This window comes from Thermobia domestica, unplaced genomic scaffold (genome assembly GCF_964235325.1).
Source record: "Thermobia domestica unplaced genomic scaffold, izTheDome1.hap1.1 HAP1_SCAFFOLD_209, whole genome shotgun sequence".
In the NCBI taxonomy this organism is placed as follows: domain Eukaryota; kingdom Metazoa; phylum Arthropoda; class Insecta; order Zygentoma; family Lepismatidae; genus Thermobia; species Thermobia domestica.
In genome coordinates this window covers 51,799-71,997 of record NW_027655934.1, presented here as the reverse complement: position 1 = coordinate 71,997, position 20,199 = coordinate 51,799, and the positions used below count along the sequence as shown (strand labels likewise).

The 20,199-nt window shown below is 38.0% G+C and overlaps 1 protein-coding gene across 1 annotated transcript; it reads right to left on the bottom strand.

Annotated features, from left to right (window-relative positions):
- Nucleotides 1–239: 239 nt before the first annotated feature.
- Nucleotides 240–17,495, bottom strand: LOC145676554 (uncharacterized). Its single transcript, XM_081747387.1, has 3 exons — nt 16,894–17,495; nt 14,494–16,026; nt 240–334 (listed from the first exon to the last, which is right to left on the bottom strand). The coding sequence occupies exons 2-3, from the start codon at nt 15,962–15,964 to the stop codon at nt 240–242; spliced, it is 1,566 nt and encodes a 521-aa protein (XP_081603513.1). The 5' UTR covers nt 15,965–16,026; nt 16,894–17,495.
- Between the last annotated feature and the right edge of the window lie 2,704 nt (nt 17,496–20,199).

Here is a 20,199-nt window from a genome sequence, read left to right as displayed (position 1 = left end):
TTCGAGCTATCTGTATCTATTTTCTCTCTCTTACCAAAACAAGTGATTCTTAACTTTCTAGTTTTCTTTTGTATTAATTTTCGTATTTTTTTCTGCAACACGAAGGATTGAACCAGTTGTATATATATAAACAGTTGTTAAAAATAGAATAACACCATTGGGGAGGGGGAAATCTCACCACACAAATTCGCCACTGTTTCACATGCTTCTTGTCATGTTGATGGTCGACCGTTCTTTTCTTATAAAAAGCAGTATCGTTTGCTGCCCATGCATGCACTTGCCAGAATACATAATTCCACACTGTAGGCACTTGTATTAGCAATCTGAAAAGAAACTGAAGAATAAATACACATACATATACGTACAAAGAAAAGGGGGAGGTGTCAGCCATCTAAAAAAAAATGAATAAAAATACACATACATACAAATGAAAAAAGAGGGACAAGACTTTCGGATCGTATTGTACATTTAACAAGTATTTATAAAAGTTCTTCCCCATTCTGTTTCTCTCATAAGTAGCATTTTGGGGATAACACTATATTCTTAGCATTAAGAGTTAGTGATAGGCAAACCGATTCACCTCTGAGATCGCCGCTCAGTAGTTCGCTCACTAAAATGAATCGATTCATTTGAACGACTCAGTGACTCACTTATATTTTTACAACGGGGAGGGGAAGGTTAAAAACTGAAATTGCATTATCACATTAAATGCATTACATAAAATGAATTTAAAAGGTATAACTCCAATTTTAGATTACAAGCATACTGCTATTAACAAATTTAACTTTAAAAAATCACAGGAAGTTACACTTTTAAACTAATGCAAATGACAATTAACAGATGTAACACACAAAAATGCAATTCAGATACAAAATACACATACAAATTAGACTAAATAAAATTACTATTAATAAGTATGAAAATGCATCACAAATGCAAAACAGCTATATGCCACCAGCGTCTCCTGACGCGGATGTTAGGGCGTTGGCAAGAAAGGAAAAATATATTAACCCTCACGACCATAGACGATACTAGAAGGGAACCCCCTTTTCCCAGGAGCAAAGATGGGCCAACCCACATTTTTTTACTGATCAAAAATATTGTGATAAATTTACCTCAATTTACGCATAATTATTTTAGTGGCATTCGCATTCAGCATTCGAGTATTTAATAGTGACTATACTTTGCCCACCCATCGATTTCCTAAATATAGTCTATACCTGGAAGTTCTCGCAATTTTCGAAAGTAAGGAACCACGATCGTCACTGCATAATGTCCTATTTACGCCAATCTATAAATAGCAATTTACTTGTAACAATTTAGTCTGGAAATTATACAGAGCAATCAAGGAGGATGTTATTACCTAAGGAATACATTTAATTATAATAATTATAGTATAAGTAAATACACCCTCAAAATATGAAACTGAAAATCAAAAACAAGCAATTATTTACTTACAATTACGTGAATTTCAGCTGAAGTCGTCTTTCTTTGCGTCGAAACCTCTGGATTACTGCTTTAGAAACAGTAATAGGGGCCCGAAACCGTAAGTCTTGAGGATGACCCACTAACGACAAAATAAATGAAAATTAGGAAAATAAAAAGGCAGAATGAAAAACCGTTCTGTAGCTTAACGTCCAGGCTTTTTTTTCTTTTTTGCATCAGCTGACACTTCGAACACAACTTGGATCGAGATAAAAAATGTTTCTTTTCACCGTACTACTTACACGTATTTTAGGAAGAAGTCGATTGCACCATTAACTTTTGAATTGAATGATATGTTTAGCAATAAAAAAAGTGCGTAGATCATACCCCTCTCCCCCCAAAAAATGTTTTCCGTATCGATATAAAATATCTGTACATCCACAAATAAACCTACAGACTTGGCAACGCTTGAGAGAAGCAGAAAACTCAGACGTTGCTTTCCTAACCAACGCCTTGGATCACACAAGCACGAGGTGAGGAAGACGAAGCGCATGCACAATAGGAGTCTTCTAAAGCAGTGAAAATTCAGCCAAAGCGTTGCTAACTACTTACTCGAAGAGTTGCCTCCTCAAAACATGACGGAGGTCGCACAGCACTTCTCTGTTCTTTTGCACTTCAACAGTTGATTCTGTCTCGTTGAAAATAAAAAATCCCAAGTTATGACGATCCGTTTAATTAAATTAAAACACTCTTTTCTTCATTTTTCGTTGGGCGTTAACACACGACTTGCACACCCAGAGAAGACGCTACTGTTATATGCAAATTGCAGCCTAAACGAATCAAAATACGGAATGCAAAATATTATAACTGTAGACTCAATGCTATAGCAATACAATTTTAGAATTAATACAAGTGTATAACTTTAAATTCAATGCCAAAAATACAATTTTATTACAACAGTGAGAAACTAAATTTTTCCTAAAAATGAAAATCTTTAAGTTTTACGTCCCACGCTTATGCCGGTTAGGCTAAAGGAGACGGTGATGATGATAGATGAGTGAAATGAAGAAAGTGGGAGGAAACGGGAGAACCCCGAGAAAACCCACGAGCACGGTTTTTGTCCACCACAAAGTTCACTTGGCGTAGGCTGGGATCGAACGCGAGACCCCAAGCACCAGAGGTGAACGCTCTACCACTGAGCCACCGCGCTCCCTTTTCCTAAAAATGTTGGTGACCACATCCCCCTTAGAATACACATTTTAATCAAAGTAACGAGTTCCCCCGTGACTAAGCGGTTAGCGTACGCGCCTTTGGTGTAGTGATGAGCGCAAGAGTCTTGGTCTTGCAGTTTTTGCAAGAGTCTTGCATGCAAGACCAAGACCAAGACCAGGAATCCAGATGCAAGACCAAGACCAAGACCAAGGGGTGCAAGACCAAGACCATACCTGCAAGACCAAGACCAAGACCAAGACTCTTGCGCAAGAGTCTTGCACAAGTATGGTACTACTTGATTTTTTATAGAATGTAAAAAGGAAGGGGAAAAATCATTACATCTTTCACGTGAACTTATTGGTTCCAGTAAAAATACCGCCGGAGTGAATGTGTTCCCAGTAGTTTATGCAATCCATGTGAGTCGATCTGCTCCTGTAACATATAGCTACAGTATGTCGTTTTTTGAATCGGTTGTTCACGAGACGACCGACAGCATAATTCTATGAATTGTTACAAGCTATAATAACTTCAGTGTATGATTTACTTTGGTCATCATTTGATCATTCACGACGGCCCATGATTGGACTTTGGACATACGAAGAATAGTTGTGTCCATAAGAAGTGGATAAGCAAAAATAAACTAGAGCATGTTATGGACGCGGTAGCTCAGTGGCAGAGCGTTCACCTCTGGTACATGGGGCCCTGGTTCGATCGCAGCTTGTGCTATGTGAGCTTCTTTGGTGAACAAACACCTTGTGCATGGGTTTTTCCGTTTCCTCGTACTTTCTTCATTCCACCATTTTTTATCATCACTGTTTCCCTTAGCCTCAGTATAATAAACGTGGGACGTTAAAGTAGATATTTCATTTCAAGACATATTCTATTAATGGTGTTCTTCTTCTAAAACTAAAGAAATGTAGTATTGAACATCGGCAATTCCGTATATCATAGGTGCCGACTACATGGGTATGGCCTTGGCTCTGAGGTTCAAGCATCCGTTGGAAATTTTTAATGTGTACTTATAAAATTAATATTGAAATAACATTTTCATGACATTGACAAAAAGTTAGCGCATGTGACCGCAAGTTTAATTTCATAGGTGGATGCTTATACGTTGAATAATTGTTTATCAATATAACTTATAGGTCCCTTAGGTATAAGGCATATCTAGGATTCAACGATATAACATTATACAACAATAAATAATCTATATTCACAACTGAGAGTGATTTCGTACTTATTTCAAATAACTTTAAGTTTGATGCCGTTATTATGTATTTCTAATGTAGGTCAAAACTATTTATATAAATTGAGTTTACACAAGACATAGACAGTTGAGTCGTTTTCAGTTTTCACTCAAATTATTCTAAAATATTGGGGCCGCGGTGGCTCAGTGGTAGAGCGTTCAGCTCTGGTGTTTGGGGTCCCGCGTTCGATCCCAGCCCCCGCCAAGTGAACTTTGTGGTGTACAAACACCGTGTGCGTGGGTTTCCTCGGGGTTCTCGCGTTTCCTCCCACTTTTTTCTTTCCACCATTTTCATTCATTTTTCATCATCACCGTCTCCTTTAGCCTAGCCGGCATAATCGTGGGACGTAAAACTCACAAATTTAATTTCATTTCGTATTCTAAAATATGAAGAGGTTTAATTATTATTATTTTAATTTTTTCTCTCTTTTTTGGTCAATATTGCAAAACATATCATCATCGTCATAATAATAGCTATTCTGCCATTATTTGCAGGTCACTTGCTGCAGCTGAGAAGCTTCGATGACTGTGGTCCTCAGCTAGTCTCTTCGTCTTAACGTAGCAATTTTCTGTCTTAATATCTTTCTTCAACTACAATCTCCTTCGTCCCCTCCCTCTAGCACGTCCCTCATAATACAATTCCCCCTCAGCCAATGTCCTCCTCTTAATTATATCTAAAATTCTTCTTTTTTCCCCTACTGCTACTATTTCTAAAACCTTCGCATTCGTTTTCCGTTCAACCCAGCTGATTCTCTCCTTTTTTCTCCATGCCCACATTTCGAAAGTCTAATTGTTTAATCGTTTTTGCGTAATGTCCTTGTTTCTGCCCCATACAGTACGTATTAGAATCAGTAAAACAAAATTTCAATATTTAATTGAGAGTTTGTTCAAGACAAAGATGAGCTAATCGTGGTTGGAAAGAAAAAAATCTGACGCCTTTAGAGTGTAAAAATAATTTTGCAATTTATGGTATTTCAGTAATCTGTGCCGTCTTGATTTTCTTTCATGCGTCTCACTGTCAGGGGTAGCCTCCCCAGTTTGAGAACCAGTGGAGTATTGGATCTGTTAAAACATATAAAAAATATTACGAAATGTTGTGATTTATCTGATATATGTAGTGAAGCGTGATCACCCATTGAAAAAAAAAGTAAAGGTCATCGTCTATGTTGTACAGTATCACCACACTTACACGAAGGTAAAATATATTACATTTAGAAACATACATTGTATTTCCCTCGCTATTGACGCAATGTAGGATTTATTATCCCTTATATCCAGAGCAAAATTTACTTATGGAATTCATAGATTTCTTTAAAGCAAAACTTGCAAGACTCTTGCAAGCAAGACCAAGACTGGGTGTGCAAGACCAAGACCAAGACCAAGACTAGGTGTGCAAGACCAAGACCAAGACCAAGACCGAGGATTCCAGTGCAAGACCAAGACCAAGACCGCATGTGCAAGACCAAGACCAAGACCAAGACCACCCGGGTCTTGGTCTTGGTCTTGCATTTGCTCATCACTACTTTGGTGTGGGAGATCCGGCGTTCGATTCCCGGTGGGAGCTCATGTGGTTCGGGTTCCACGTTTTCAGTAGGTCCACGTCTCATATAGCCCCGCTGCTGAAATAAAATGAAATATTTTAGTTTAATGGCAAACGATTAAGCCCTGTAGGCTAATGAAGACGATGATTAAAGGAACTGAATGATGATGGAAGAATTGGTGGAATGAGAAAGTGGGAGGAAACGGAGTACTTGAGAAAACCCACGGACATGATGTCCACCACGAACTTACTTGGCCGGGGAGCGAACCAGGGACCCAGCGCACCAGAGGCAAGCGATTTACCACTGAGCTACAGTGCCTCGCTACTTAAAAGAACACTAGCCTCAAAACCAAATCAAATCAGGCCCGTAGCCAGCCCAAAAATGTAGGGGGCTCGGTGGATGTTAGGGAGGGCGATCCAACATTATTATAGTTCAACACCATATTGTAGGTTATTTGCAAACCTACCATGAAAATTTTAGGGGAGACAATAAAAATTTAGAAGTGGCCCGGCCCCCACGCCCCCCGTAGATACGGACCTGAATCAAATGAAAGTAACATGATAAGGACTGAATTCGAAGTAGGTATTAATAACCAACTGTTTTCTCTTGGCGTGATAAGATTCTTGTCATTTTTATATAATAGACGTATTGTGTCAATAACATAACATTGCGGTTTAAGAACTGTTTTAAGTACAGAAAATCTTAACAGGGGCATCGGTCCTACCCATCCCAATCGTGTGTGCTTCCATAAAATTCAGTTATGTTGTAGGTACAACTTACGAGAAATACTTTTTGAATTTTGTACATCACAGTCTTAAGAATTTCCATATAGGTCTATATTATAAAAGTATCTTAAAATACCCTTAAGTAGACCTTCGTTATTTAAGCTGAAATTACCTTTTGCAACGGAAATAATGAACTAAGACAATCAGGATTAATTCTCCCTTATTATAAAATATATTTTAAATTTACTGTAATTATTATGAATTTATTTGAATTACATATGTTCATTTTAACATACCATTTCCCTTAAGAATTGTATAACGCATACTTTTGTTTAAAACTAACGGTTGCACAATATTGAAGTACGAACAAACGCAGAGTGACTAATCTCTACTGCTGGTGCGCTCTCGTTTTCATTAATTTCTAAACTGAATATTCGATTGTGCGATTGCAAGAGAGGATCCAGGGAACAGGAAAGAACCGGCTCTTTCGGGCTTTTACGTACTTGACCTACTCCCCCATTCTGCAGATGCGATTTTAATTGATAGTTAAAAGTTTACGCTTTATACAGTGGTGCCCATCCCCCTCATGTCCATAACGCACCCCTCCTTAATTGTCTATCCGTAGGTGTTCTTCCATGAAAAAAAAAATCTTTTCGATTAACTTTTACACCCCCTCAAACATATTTATATAGATTTTTAACTTCCCAAATATTTCAATGACGCAGTTTGCGTCATAGCCCCCCTTTGTTTTCACCCCTGCTTTATATGAAAAATATAAATGTGAGTCCAACTGCCACATCAAAGTGCTAAACATTTACATTGTTGGTACTGTTTTTAATTTATTCATGCCAGAGGTGCAAATACACTAAGGCAACGCACATTTGCCGAACTCGACTGAAGAGGCGCTCTAGTGAGAACCAGCGAAACAGCAACTGACTGAATCAACCAACAAGAGGGCGTTTCGCGAGTGAGCGACGTGCAAGATTCACGTTCTCCAAACATTGTCACTCCTAAAGAATCGTCCCTTCCAGAGAATAGTGGTTCAAAAAGAAAGAAAGAAAAAAAAAAAGAATTCGAAGGTCAACATATTTAAGATTCAATGCAACGAATACATTGTGAAAAAAAAATTGGTTAATCATTCTTAAAAAAAAAAGCACTTTAGTAGCATTTTATTGAGTCTCTGTCCCAAGAGGAGAAATTTCGACAATTTTATGAGTCTTTGTTCTCACGTCGATAATAACTCCGTTTTCAACTCTCTTTACGCACTGTGATTGGTATCCATGAGAGTATTTAATCGTTTGTCTTAACTACAGACAAAAAAAAAAAAAAAAAAAAAATAGTTTCTTCATGTTATATATAGTTTTCATTTCGTCACTTGACGCACTTGGTATAAGAATTCAAACTTTATTAAGATTTTAAAAAAAAATATCGAATCCAGTCCCAGACATTGGGAACATATTTCCATAATACTATACTTGCCGCGACCTTATCCTGATAGCCGAGATACGCAGCTTCAATTCAGGCGACTCCGCGCACATTACATAGTTCCTCCCGTTACACAAGTAAAACATTACTTAGGAGATCAATTCAAAGAGCTAATTGTGTTCAAGTATATCAAAATGTCAATACAGAAACAATACTTAAAATAAATGATACTACGTTTATTAGTAAAGGGTTATGAAAATGACGTCACGACTCAGAATCGGAAAGAGAGAAGGAAAGAAAGGAGTGAAAAGCCGGCAGCTAAGATGCGAGTCTCTTGCAAGTGTTGCAAGATTATAAACTTGAAAAATCTTATAACAAAAGCAGAGGACCAGTAAAATTACTTGATTGGTCAATGTTAGAAACCGTCCACAATGGATAGGAAATGGCTTAATATTTTTATATGATTATAAATTAAATAGAGTTACTACCCCGTAAGAAACTTCATTGCCTGCTGATAAATGAAACAAAAGAAATAACGGAACTCACATGTAACTTCTGCAATTTTTGTGCAGAGAGTAACACTGCTCTGCCAAATATCGTCTTCGCACGTGCGTTAGAGTGGGTACGTGGGTGTACTGAAACTGAAAACATGAAGAGTGTTAAGCGCGAAGTTGAAAATATGAATGAATCCGAATTATCATCTTCCCAGTATTATCGCAAACACGAGGAAGGGAAACCTCTTTAAAGTCAAGCAAAGTAAATTGTCAACAATTTGTACGCTCGACTAAGAGAAAAATATGCAGACAAAACTATTGAAGAAATTGTTAATATGATTGTTGCCGGTTCGCTGTGGTTTACTCAGTGCCAATGTAGAGTTGCTGTGCTTTTAGAAAAAAAAATCGTATTTTTAATATATTGTGTGGGAGGGTGATTGCTCGTATGTTTCTGTTTATGATTGACCTTTCCCAGGTAGATATATGAGAATAACTTCATTTCTTATCCTTTCTTACCTTAATCAATTGAAATGAATAAGCAAAATAGTTTTCATGCTCTCGGGTTTTAATTGTGAGGATTGCAAATACATGACGTGCGAATTTCCAATACATTTATTACTATTGTCGTGTCTTCATGAATTATTAAAACAAATAGACCAAGAAACATATTTTTCGTAAGCGTCAGGAAAAGGACGAGAAATCATCGCTCCGCGCATATCAGCTGAAACTCAGAACAGCGCCAGTTGAAACCCTGGCGATTGAGAGCAAAACCAAAACACACACACACACATACAAAGGCTTCCCTGTGAAAAGATTCGCGCTCCGACATGTATTAATGCGCTTGTGGTGCGGCTCTCAAGTCTCAATGGAGCTAGGTCTCTGGACCTATAGTAGTAATGGGGTGACTTGGCCTCACTTTTTGGCCCCTGGGTCCCTGCCTTAGGACCCATGGTCCCTGGCCCGGGGTCAATGACCTAGGGGTACCATGGCCCACCCCCTAAAATTTGGCAGGGGTACATAGGACCACCCCCAGGACCCATGGTCCCTGGCCCGTGTCAATGACCTAGGGGTACTTAGGACCACCCCTCTAGATTTTGGCAGGGGTACATAGGACCACCCCCCTTAAATTTTGGAAATTGCCAAATCTAAAAATTGGGTGTGGTAGCCTAGGACCACAGTATGTACCTCTATCAGTATTGGGTGTCTATGTCGTTCCCTTTCATGGGTAAAAAATTGCCAAAAATTCAAATTTCGGAGGTTTTTGACCTAATTTATCCCCTTGGATGAGGTATTATTACCCTATATGGTTATATGGGCGTATACAGGGATTCATTCCCTTTTATAAGACATGGGTATATTAATGCACCCCTTGAAATTTTTGGAAGGGGTACTTTGGCCCACCCCTTCAATTTTGGAAATTGCCCAATTTAAACATTGGGTATTATAGTACAGGACCCTAATATGTATTATGATAAATTTGGGTGGTCCACCTCGTTCCCTTCTAGGGGTACAAAATTGCCAAAATATAAACGTAAGCAATACGTAGTAACACGTGTTTGGTTTTTGGTCGATTTTATCCCCTTTGATGAGGTTATTATTCTATATGGTCATGTATAGGGGTCCATTACCTTTCATAAGATATGGGTATATTTGTGCACTCCTTTAAAAATTTGGGAGGGGTACTTTTGGCCCACCCCTTAAATTTTGGAAATTGCTCATTTTATATATTTGGTATTATAGTACGGGACCCTAACATGTATTATAATAAATTTGGGAGGTCCACTTCGTTCCCTTTTAGGGGTACAAAATTGCCAAATTTTAGTACAACCACGTGTTTGGTTTTTGGTTATTTTATTCCCTTGGATGAGGTCCTATTACCTTATATGGGTGTATACAGGTGTTTATTTCCTATTGTAAGACGTAGGTACATTTGTGCACCCCGGCAGGAGTGCCTTGGCCCACCCCTTAAATTTTTTGGAAATTGCCCAATTTAAACATTTGGTATAATAGTATAGAACCCTAATATAGATCACTATAAATTTTTCGGTGGTCTATCTCGTTCCCTTTTAGGGGTACAAAATTGCCAAAATATAAACGTAAGCATTACGTTGTACCACGTGTTTGGTTTTTGACCTAATTCATTTCCTTGGATGAGATCCTATTACCTTATATGGTTATATGACCATGTATAGGAGTCCATTCCCTATTATGAAACATAAGTACATATGTGCACCCCCGGGAATGGTACCTTGGCCCGCCCCTTAAGTTTTTAGAAATTGCCAAATTTAAACATTTGGTATCATAGTACTGGACCCTAATATATATTACTACAAAATTTGGGTGGTCCACCTCGTTCCCTTTTAGGGTGCATTTTGTTCCGCTTTAGGAGTGAACCTTGCAATCGTCCCGAGTTTGATTCTTGGAAATGTTGAATTTAACGTCCCCGCGAAAACGGTGAGAGATGATAGGACGAAACATGAACTTACTTGACTGAGGATTGAAGCAGTGACCTCATACAGTAGAGAGACAAGCACTGAGCCATCGTACACGTGTGTTGATTACTATGCAATGGTCCCGAGTTTGATTCTTGGTGCTAGTGTTAGAAAAATTTAACGTCCCACTTGAAACGATGATGAGAAATGAGAAAACATCATAAACTTACTTGCTTGCGGATTGAAGCAGAGATCTCACACATCAGAAATAAGAGCTGAGTCACCATACTCGATTGAGAAGTTGAGTTTGTTGATTACTATGTCATGGTCCCGAGTTCGATTTTTTGTGTTAGTTTTAAGAAATGTTGAGTTTAACGTCCCCTTGAAACGATGATGAAAAAATGATAGGAGGAAACATGAACTTACTTCGTTGTGGATTGAAGCGCTGAGCCGCCGTACTCCATTCAGTGCGAACAGTTTCGCGTATGAAAAGAAGACGAGCAGATTATGTTACATTACACATTTCAGTGCGAGCAGTTTATACTAGGTTTATGTTTCATATAGAAAGATAGAAGATCTGCGTTGTCATCTTTTTTACTTCGTGTGCAACTTTGACCTTGAAGAAAACCTTGTTGACTCAGTGCAAAGCATTGACGTATACACATAATCTTATTGTTTAGTTGGCTGTATTTAGAGATGAATCAGACATGTAAGGTTGCTGGTTCGAATCTAGTTGTGTTCGCTGTAACTCAGGGTTTGAGCGATACTTACCGAAATTTTTCCAGTGTTGCCAACACTATCAGAATGAATCGATTCATTTAGTCGGAGCAGTTTCGTGACGAAAACTGATTTTTGTTTTGCACACAAAAAATTTTCTGAAACAGAATTTTGTTTGTACATAAAAATTTTTTTCTGAAACAGAATTTTGTTTGTACATAAAAATTTTTCTGAAACAGTTTTTGTTTTGTACACACAAAAAAATTTCTGAAACAGAATTTTGTTTTCGTACACAAAAAATTTTTCTGAAAACATTTTTTTTTTCGTACACAAAAATTTTCTGAATCAGTTTTTTTTTCGTACACTAAAAATTTTTTGAAACAAAAATTTAGTTTGATTTTTTTTTTCGTAAAACATTGATTTATTTTATCGGTAAACTGATTCAGAAAAAAGAAATTGAAATCGCAGTACAGGAAAAAGAATTTGATTTTAGGATGTGAAATAAAAACACAGAATCATGTTTTTGTACATTTATTTTAGCATGTGAAATAGAATACAGAATTTCTTTTTTCTTCAAAGGAAGACGTGTCCGTGACGGGTACAAATTCTGTAAAGAGAAAATAAAACATATGAATATACATGGTAATATTTATTTTGTTTCCTGTGAAAGAAGAAAAACAGATTATTAACATCGAACTAACTGATCAAGAGAGAGTGAGGTGAGAAAAGAAACGCAAATGTGACGTACCTGAATTCCTTTTTTTTTCTCCACGGGTTTCTGCAAGGTGATGTCATCTGAGTTTTGTTTTTCCGCTGTGGCCTCGTTGAAGCATGTCCCGTGTTGATTCTTTGCCCCGTCTTTGGGAGGTGATGTTGGTGGGATTAGGGAAAAATATGGCTGTTATTCTGTTCTGGCTTTTTTATACCCATAGGGCAATGTCTCGTATGTGTCTGGTATTAATCGGCGTTTTTTATAGTTGAAACTGTACTTCTTTTCTTCAGGTTTTGTGACAAGATGATGATCGTGGGTTCTGTAAATTTTGTGCGGCGTGCTAATGGAGATTTTTTCATTCGATTGATTTATGATCATTTGCTCCAGACTGTTAAAATTTAGCTTTTGACTTGCAGTATAATTGAGTGTGAATCCACGAATTTTGCATACATAACTGGTTGATTTCGTGTCGGGGTTGTAGATTTCCAAGGCGTACTGTTTTGGGCCACCAGACACGAATTTTTTAATGTATGCTTTTGGTCCAATTGATTCCAGTTCATTTGACATTGAACCAAGAAATACTTCTGGTTCTATTGTGGGCTGTGATGGTCGCTGCGTGAATATTACGGAATCTGTATCGAAATATAGTACTCTTTCTTGCAGCAGTTCTAAATATTTGTAGAGTTCCAGACGAGCTTGACACGTTGTAAATGCTCCAAGGACAACATTAGCATTGTGATTTTGTACTGGAACATCATCTTCATACTGCCAATAAAGGTATAACATCGAATCGTTAACAGGTAAAATTTGGTTGACTTTTATATCTGGAGCAGTTAATTTCTGATACAGTTCTTTGGGGTCGTTAATGATGGTCGTTTGGCTGAAATTGTCTCTTATAGCGAGTCGTCCCCAGAAGGCATTCAAACAGAGTTTTGCAAGACTACGACGTGCTGAATTTGTCATTATATTTGCTGCATCTAAAGTTATGCCTTCCCGTTGTTGTACCACTTGAATATACTGCTGCTTTTCTTCTTCGGTGACGCAATTGGCAGGCCAACCAGAAGCTTCCAGCTTAGATTTCAAAAATGTGTTAATGTATTCGCTGAATAATCCGCCAGTCTTGGTTTCTGGATCATATACGGTGATGTCGTAATCCCAAATTTCGTAAATTTCAATGACTTGATACCCAAGTTCAATGGCTTTTTGAATTTCATAGGACACCCATGTTCCTGTTAGGCTTCGTTCACTGTCCGAATGTGTACATTCAGAATCTTGATTTAATGCTGTGGCACAGGCAGCACAAAGTGGAAACAACAACTTCTTATTTGAACGAAATGGCAGCACTGGATGAAACACATTTCTGCTAGGCAAGATCTTCAACTTGACCAATCCGTTGACAGTTTGAATGTCGGGCATTTCTGGATCTCCCTGTAGATATATTCGTGGATGCCCTATTGGATACCGTCCACATTTATTCACATAAGGATACAGGGAGACGATATCCAAGAATTTTATTTCTTCGCCTTCATTTTCATTTGCGACGTGGTACAATTTAATGGCATTAACACGGCCACCATAGAAGCTGTCTCTTGGATTTAATGGTGTCTTATTAGTATAAGGATGTGTGCTTAAAGAAGAGGCCAATGCTGGATTGGATTTTAACACTTGACGAAATTCACATTCCCACATTTCATGTACTTTATATCCCATGGATCGTAATAACTTCATTTTACGCTGTGTTCTCTCGTAGCGATAGTTCATTGTTTCTTCGGAGTTCTCATAAATGGGTTGATCACGGCCTGTAGGGACACATAGAGGACAGCCGTGGAATCTGCACCCTTCAAATTCATACACGTGTTTCTCTTTAGTGTCAGGATCTTTGTAGTAACCGTCCAGATGAAAACCAGCAACATAAACTTCTTTTCCTCTCGCAGCATGTTGAATTGAATGACCCTCTTTTTCCTCCATGTAGGCAAGCCACTGCAAAGCAATCCGTGACTGATTGTTTCTGTGACGGTATCCACGTGCAGGGAGAATGCTAATAGTATTAGGTTTTAAGAAATTTCGTCGAAATACTAAATTGCACGCACTCGCCAAAGTGATAGCCTCCAGGAAAGGATTGACGTGAGTTTCTTGTTCAAAAGTGGTCATGAAAGATATACAAGCCAATCGAAGTACGTTGACGTCCTGGATACAATAGTTCACCAATTCTTTTTGGAAAATAAACGTATCGTTCTGGTGTTCGTTATACCATGTCATGAATTTTTCTCGTTCATCCACTTTCATTTCATCTGCACCATAATAATGGATGTCCGGTAATTTTCCCACATACGTTTGATTTGCAGCAGTATTAAAAAAGTGTGGAAAATATCCTTTGGTCGCTGGTAAATGAAATGCCTTGGATAATTTACTTAAAGCCATTGGCATGAAATTTAAGGAGTCAATAAACGATAAGTGATTCACTTTCATGCTTAAAATTTTTGCTCCGTTCAAGATCAAAGTAGGTTTCAATTCATGTTCTTCCACTAAAGATTTAAGAATAAAATGACCATCATATCCCTTACAGTTATGTGCCAAAGATACAATAAGTTTGATGTTGGGTCGTGGTTGACGTAAATACGCAAGAAAGGCATTGATCGGATCATCTTGAAAAATATGTTCTCGCTGTCCACAAACTTCACACGGATGATGTATATCCTCATCTTGAACACAGTTGTAACATACTTGTTGGGCCACCAGTAAATTGGGCTTATGAATGAACGTGTCTTCATCGAAGAAAGTATCCTGTGTGGCTTCGATATCATAGAAGACAATCATAGCTTTCTTGGCATGTAACACTGATGGAACTCCAGGCTTTAATTGAGTCGTATCAGGCTTCATGTAGCATTGGTGGGTAGACGTAACGTGTTTATGGCACACATTACAAAAATAATCAGTACAATCATGTTTTCTTTCCCCTGTATGGACAAACGAATAAATGCGTAGACATTTGGCACACTGTTTCACCATCTTGCATATTGGTTGGCCTTTATGATATGGTACAGTTAGATGATTTGTATAGCATGTTTCACCATAAAATTCACGATTGCATTCTAGGCACTGCTTCTCCGTATTGGTCTTACTGCATGGCGGTTTCTGCAAACATTTCTCACACATGGCCGAACAGTTCTTGACGTGTCTATTTCTGTTATTATATTTTTTGTGGCATGCAGCACAATAATACACAGTTGAAAAAACAGACGTTAATGACGTGATGATGTCATAATGAGAATTGATGCACATTAAATTGATTGGAATTTTGTCTTCGCCACCAGGCCCTTCATACAGAATATCTTCTCCGGAAAAGCTAGTGTATACGGTAAGTTTATAATTTGTCAAGTAGCGTTGCAATTGTCGTAATTCTTCCACGGATCCCCCATGCTCTAAATTCACTGATGATCTGGACAAAAGTTCATGTACGGCTGGAATAACAACACACTTTCTCTGGTTGTGATATTGTCTGTACAGTTTCTTATTTGTATCCTTATATTTCTTTAGGCCAATAGCAATCACAATCGCATACGCTAAACATTTCTTGTCGGTGTTTTTTACACGTAAAATGCCTTTCTTGCACTTTAATAATTCGTCGTTTGATAAAAGACCTCGACGCACCAATCCAAATCCACGGGGCACATCCACATGATGAAAATGGACAATGAACGGTTCGTTCATGAGAAAACTATCGTTACTTTGAAGGATGCGATCAAAGGATGCCCATAAAGTCTCCAGTGTCAAATTACTTGCATGCCGGAAAGATAGATAAAATGGCTTGTTCTTCTCATCGTGGGATAAAATCGATAATCCAACCATCGATGATTCGTCGACGTTTTCCAATAAATAATCCACCATCTGTTGAAAGGAGGCCTGAACCCACTCCACAATATCGGTGCCACTGGTCGGAGCATTAATTTGAATTTCCAGCATTCGTCCTTCAAGATTAAAACGCCGATAATGTCTATTGATTTCTCGCAAGACAGTAAAGCCAGAAGTAGCCATATTCAAATAGGGAAAAAAGGTAAGGTAAGCAAAAAAAGGAATAGGCAAAGAAAAACAAATATCTAAAACGAAAAGAGAAAAAAAGCACGAATTAAAATTGAATTCAGAGATCACTACGTTATCAAAATGACTACACGATCAATCCTAAAAGAATGATCATATCTCAAATAGTTCTACTACTGAAACGTTTTATTGTCGTCAAACCCGGACCAACATCAACATGTAAATGACCTAAGTTTCTGTAGTGATAAAAAGAATGAATGAAATTGTTTTTCTAACTGTGCTGAAAGAATCATTGTAGTAAGCATTTTTTCCTCTGACACTGAACTTTAAAACGTATGACGAACATGAAACGAAAACAAAATCTCATGCGCTTGCTTTTCTCGAGCTAAGGCAAGAAAGACTCGAATTCGTTTCTCGGCGGGAGATCAGATCCCACATTAAACTGTAGGTCCACGTCTCACGTTGTAGGGAACAAATTCGTGCGTAGTTTCTTTGTTTACTTTCAGAAACTGAGCTAAGTGGTTAGCGTTACGCACCTCTGGCCCGGGTTCAACACCCAGTATGCGATCAGATTCAACATTAAGCTGTATTCCTAGCCCCACTACTGAAGGGACGCTAAAACCAAAATCAACAAATTTCTCGTGCTTACTTCTAATGTGTGGGATGTGGCCCGGGTTCAACACCCAGTATGCGCTCAGATTCAACATTAAGCTGTATTCCTAGCACCCCACTACTGAAGGGACGCTAAACCAAAATCAACAAATTTCTTGTGCTTACTTCTAATGTGTGGGATTCCTAATTCGATCCCCGGTCAAGTTATTCTTCCATTTGCTAAATATTTCGTGTTAAAATAAAACAATGATAACAATGTTATCCTCATGCAAAAAACACTCCATTGATGTTAAGAAAACGCAGTCGATACTTACCTCAAATTCAAGGAACGGAGTAAAGTCACGCTGTCACTAGAGGTACACCTACGTTCATTCAAGATCTTCGTGGAAGTAGGATTTGAAAATGAAATTAAGAAATTTATTTAGGTCTAAAACGTGTTCAACTATAAAGTGACATCACTATCAGCCAATCAGAAACGAGGAAAATGAATCAATGACATCACGGAGAACCAATGAAAACACAGCTTTCATCATGAGCCGAAACGTGATGTAAGAAGCAATCTGATTGGTTGTGACATTATTCACGTTTTTTCTCCTTACACATCAATCGTTACGACATCTAGTATCGCAATTTTGATAATGACATCATACCGTTGACTCGTTAGTTTCTTACGACATTCAAATTAACACATCTAAAATGTGATTCATTTTCCTTAAACTTGATTGAAAAAATGTAACACTCATCGATATGTTACGAAACTGTCTTTGACATAAATGTAAAGTTGAGCTTTAAAAGTCCGTCAGCTGAGAAAAAATGCTGATGTAGTAAAAGCAGATTCTGCAATTTCACAATAACAAGCTTCTATGCGTAACAACAAGCAGAAATGTGTAGTAATGTAACATAATCTGTTCATGTTCTTTTCATACGCAAAACTGCTCGCACTGTCGAAGTACGTTGACGTCCTGGATACAATAGTTCACCAATTCTTTTTGGAAAATAAACGTATCGTTCTGGTGTTCGTTATACCATGTCATGAATTTTTCTCGTTCATCCACTTTCATTTCATCTGCACCATAATAATGGATGTCCGGTAATTTTCCCACATACGTTTGATTTGCAGCAGTATTAAAAAAGTGTGGAAAATATCCTTTGGTCGCTGGTAAATGAAATGCCTTGGATAATTTACTTAAAGCCATTGGCATGAAATTTAAGGAGTCAATAAACGATAAGTGATTCACTTTCATGCTTAAAATTTTTGCTCCGTTCAAGATCAAAGTAGGTTTCAATTCATGTTCTTCCACTAAAGATTTAAGAATAAAATGACCATCATATCCCTTACAGTTATGTGCCAAAGATACAATAAGTTTGATGTTGGGTCGTGGTTGACGTAAATACGCAAGAAAGGCATTGATCGGATCATCTTGAAAAATATGTTCTCGCTGTCCACAAACTTCACACGGATGATGTATATCCTCATCTTGAACACAGTTGTAACATACTTGTTGGGCCACCAGTAAATTGGGCTTATGAATGAACGTGTCTTCATCGAAGAAAGTATCCTGTGTGGCTTCGATATCATAGAAGACAATCATAGCTTTCTTGGCATGTAACACTGATGGAACTCCAGGCTTTAATTGAGTCGTATCAGGCTTCATGTAGCATTGGTGGGTAGACGTAACGTGTTTATGGCACACATTACAAAAATAATCAGTACAATCATGTTTTCTTTCCCCTGTATGGACAAACGAATAAATGCGTAGACATTTGGCACACTGTTTCACCATCTTGCATATTGGTTGGCCTTTATGATATGGTACAGTTAGATGATTTGTATAGCATGTTTCACCATAAAATTCACGATTGCATTCTAGGCACTGCTTCTCCGTATTGGTCTTACTGCATGGCGGTTTCTGCAAACATTTCTCACACATGGCCGAACAGTTCTTGACGTGTCTATTTCTGTTATTATATTTTTTGTGGCATGCAGCACAATAATACACAGTTGAAAAAACAGACGTTAATGACGTGATGATGTCATAATGAGAATTGATGCACATTAAATTGATTGGAATTTTGTCTTCGCCACCAGGCCCTTCATACAGAATATCTTCTCCGGAAAAGCTAGTGTATACGGTAAGTTTATAATTTGTCAAGTAGCGTTGCAATTGTCGTAATTCTTCCACGGATCCCCCATGCTCTAAATTCACTGATGATCTGGACAAAAGTTCATGTACGGCTGGAATAACAACACACTTTCTCTGGTTGTGATATTGTCTGTACAGTTTCTTATTTGTATCCTTATATTTCTTTAGGCCAATAGCAATCACAATCGCATACGCTAAACATTTCTTGTCGGTGTTTTTTACACGTAAAATGCCTTTCTTTCACTTTAATAATTCGTCGTTTGATAAAAGACCTCGACGCACCAATCCAAATCCACGGGGCACATCCACATGATGAAAATGGACAATGAACGGTTCGTTCATGAGAAAACTATCGTTACTTTGAAGGATGCGATCAAAGGATGCCCATAAAGTCTCCAGTGTCAAATTACTTGCATGCCGGAAAGATAGATAAAATGGCTTGTTCTTCTCATCGTGGGATAAAATCGATAATCCAACCATCGATGATTCGTCGACGTTTTCCAATAAATAATCCACCATCTGTTGAAAGGAGGCCTGAACCCACTCCACAATATCGGTGCCACTGGTCGGAGCATTAATTTGAATTTCCAGCATTCGTCCTTCAAGATTAAAACGCCGATAATGTCTATTGATTTCTCGCAAGACAGTAAAGCCAGAAGTAGCCATATTCAAATAGGGAAAAAAGGTAAGGTAAGCAAAAAAGGAATAGGCAAAGAAAAACAAATATCTAAAACGAAAAGAGAAAAAAAAAGCACGAATTAAAATTGAATTCAGAGATCACTACATTATCAAAATGACTACACGATCAATCCTAAAAGAATGATCATATCTCAAATAGTTCTACTACTGAAACGTTTTATTGTCGTCATACTGGAAATCAAACCCGGACCAACATCAACATGTAAATGACCTAAGTTTCTGTAGTGATAAAAAGAATGAATGAAATTGTTTTTCTAACTGTGCTGAAAGAATCATTGTAGTAAGCATTTTTTCCTCTGACACTGAACTTTAAAACGTATGACGAACATGAAACGAAAACAAAATCTCATGCGCTTGCTTTTTTTTTTTTCGAGCTAAGACAAGAAAGACTCGAATTCGTTTCTCGGCGGGAGATCAGATCCCACATTAAACTGTAGGTCCACGTCTCACGTTGTAGGGAACAAAATCGTGCGTAGTTTCTTTGTTTACTTTCAGAAACTGAGCTAAGTGGTTAGCGTTACGTTCCTCTGGCACGGGTTCAACACCCAGTATGCGATCAGATTCAACATTAAGCTGTATTCCTAGCCCCACTACTGAAGGGACGCTAAAACCAAAATCAACAATTTTCTCGTGCTTACTTTTAATGTGTGGGATGTGGCCCGGGTTCAACACCCAGTATGCGCTCAAATTCAACATTAAGCTGTATTCCTAGCACCCCACTACTGAAGGGACGCTAAACCAAAATCAACAATTTTCTCGTGCTTACTTCTAATGTGT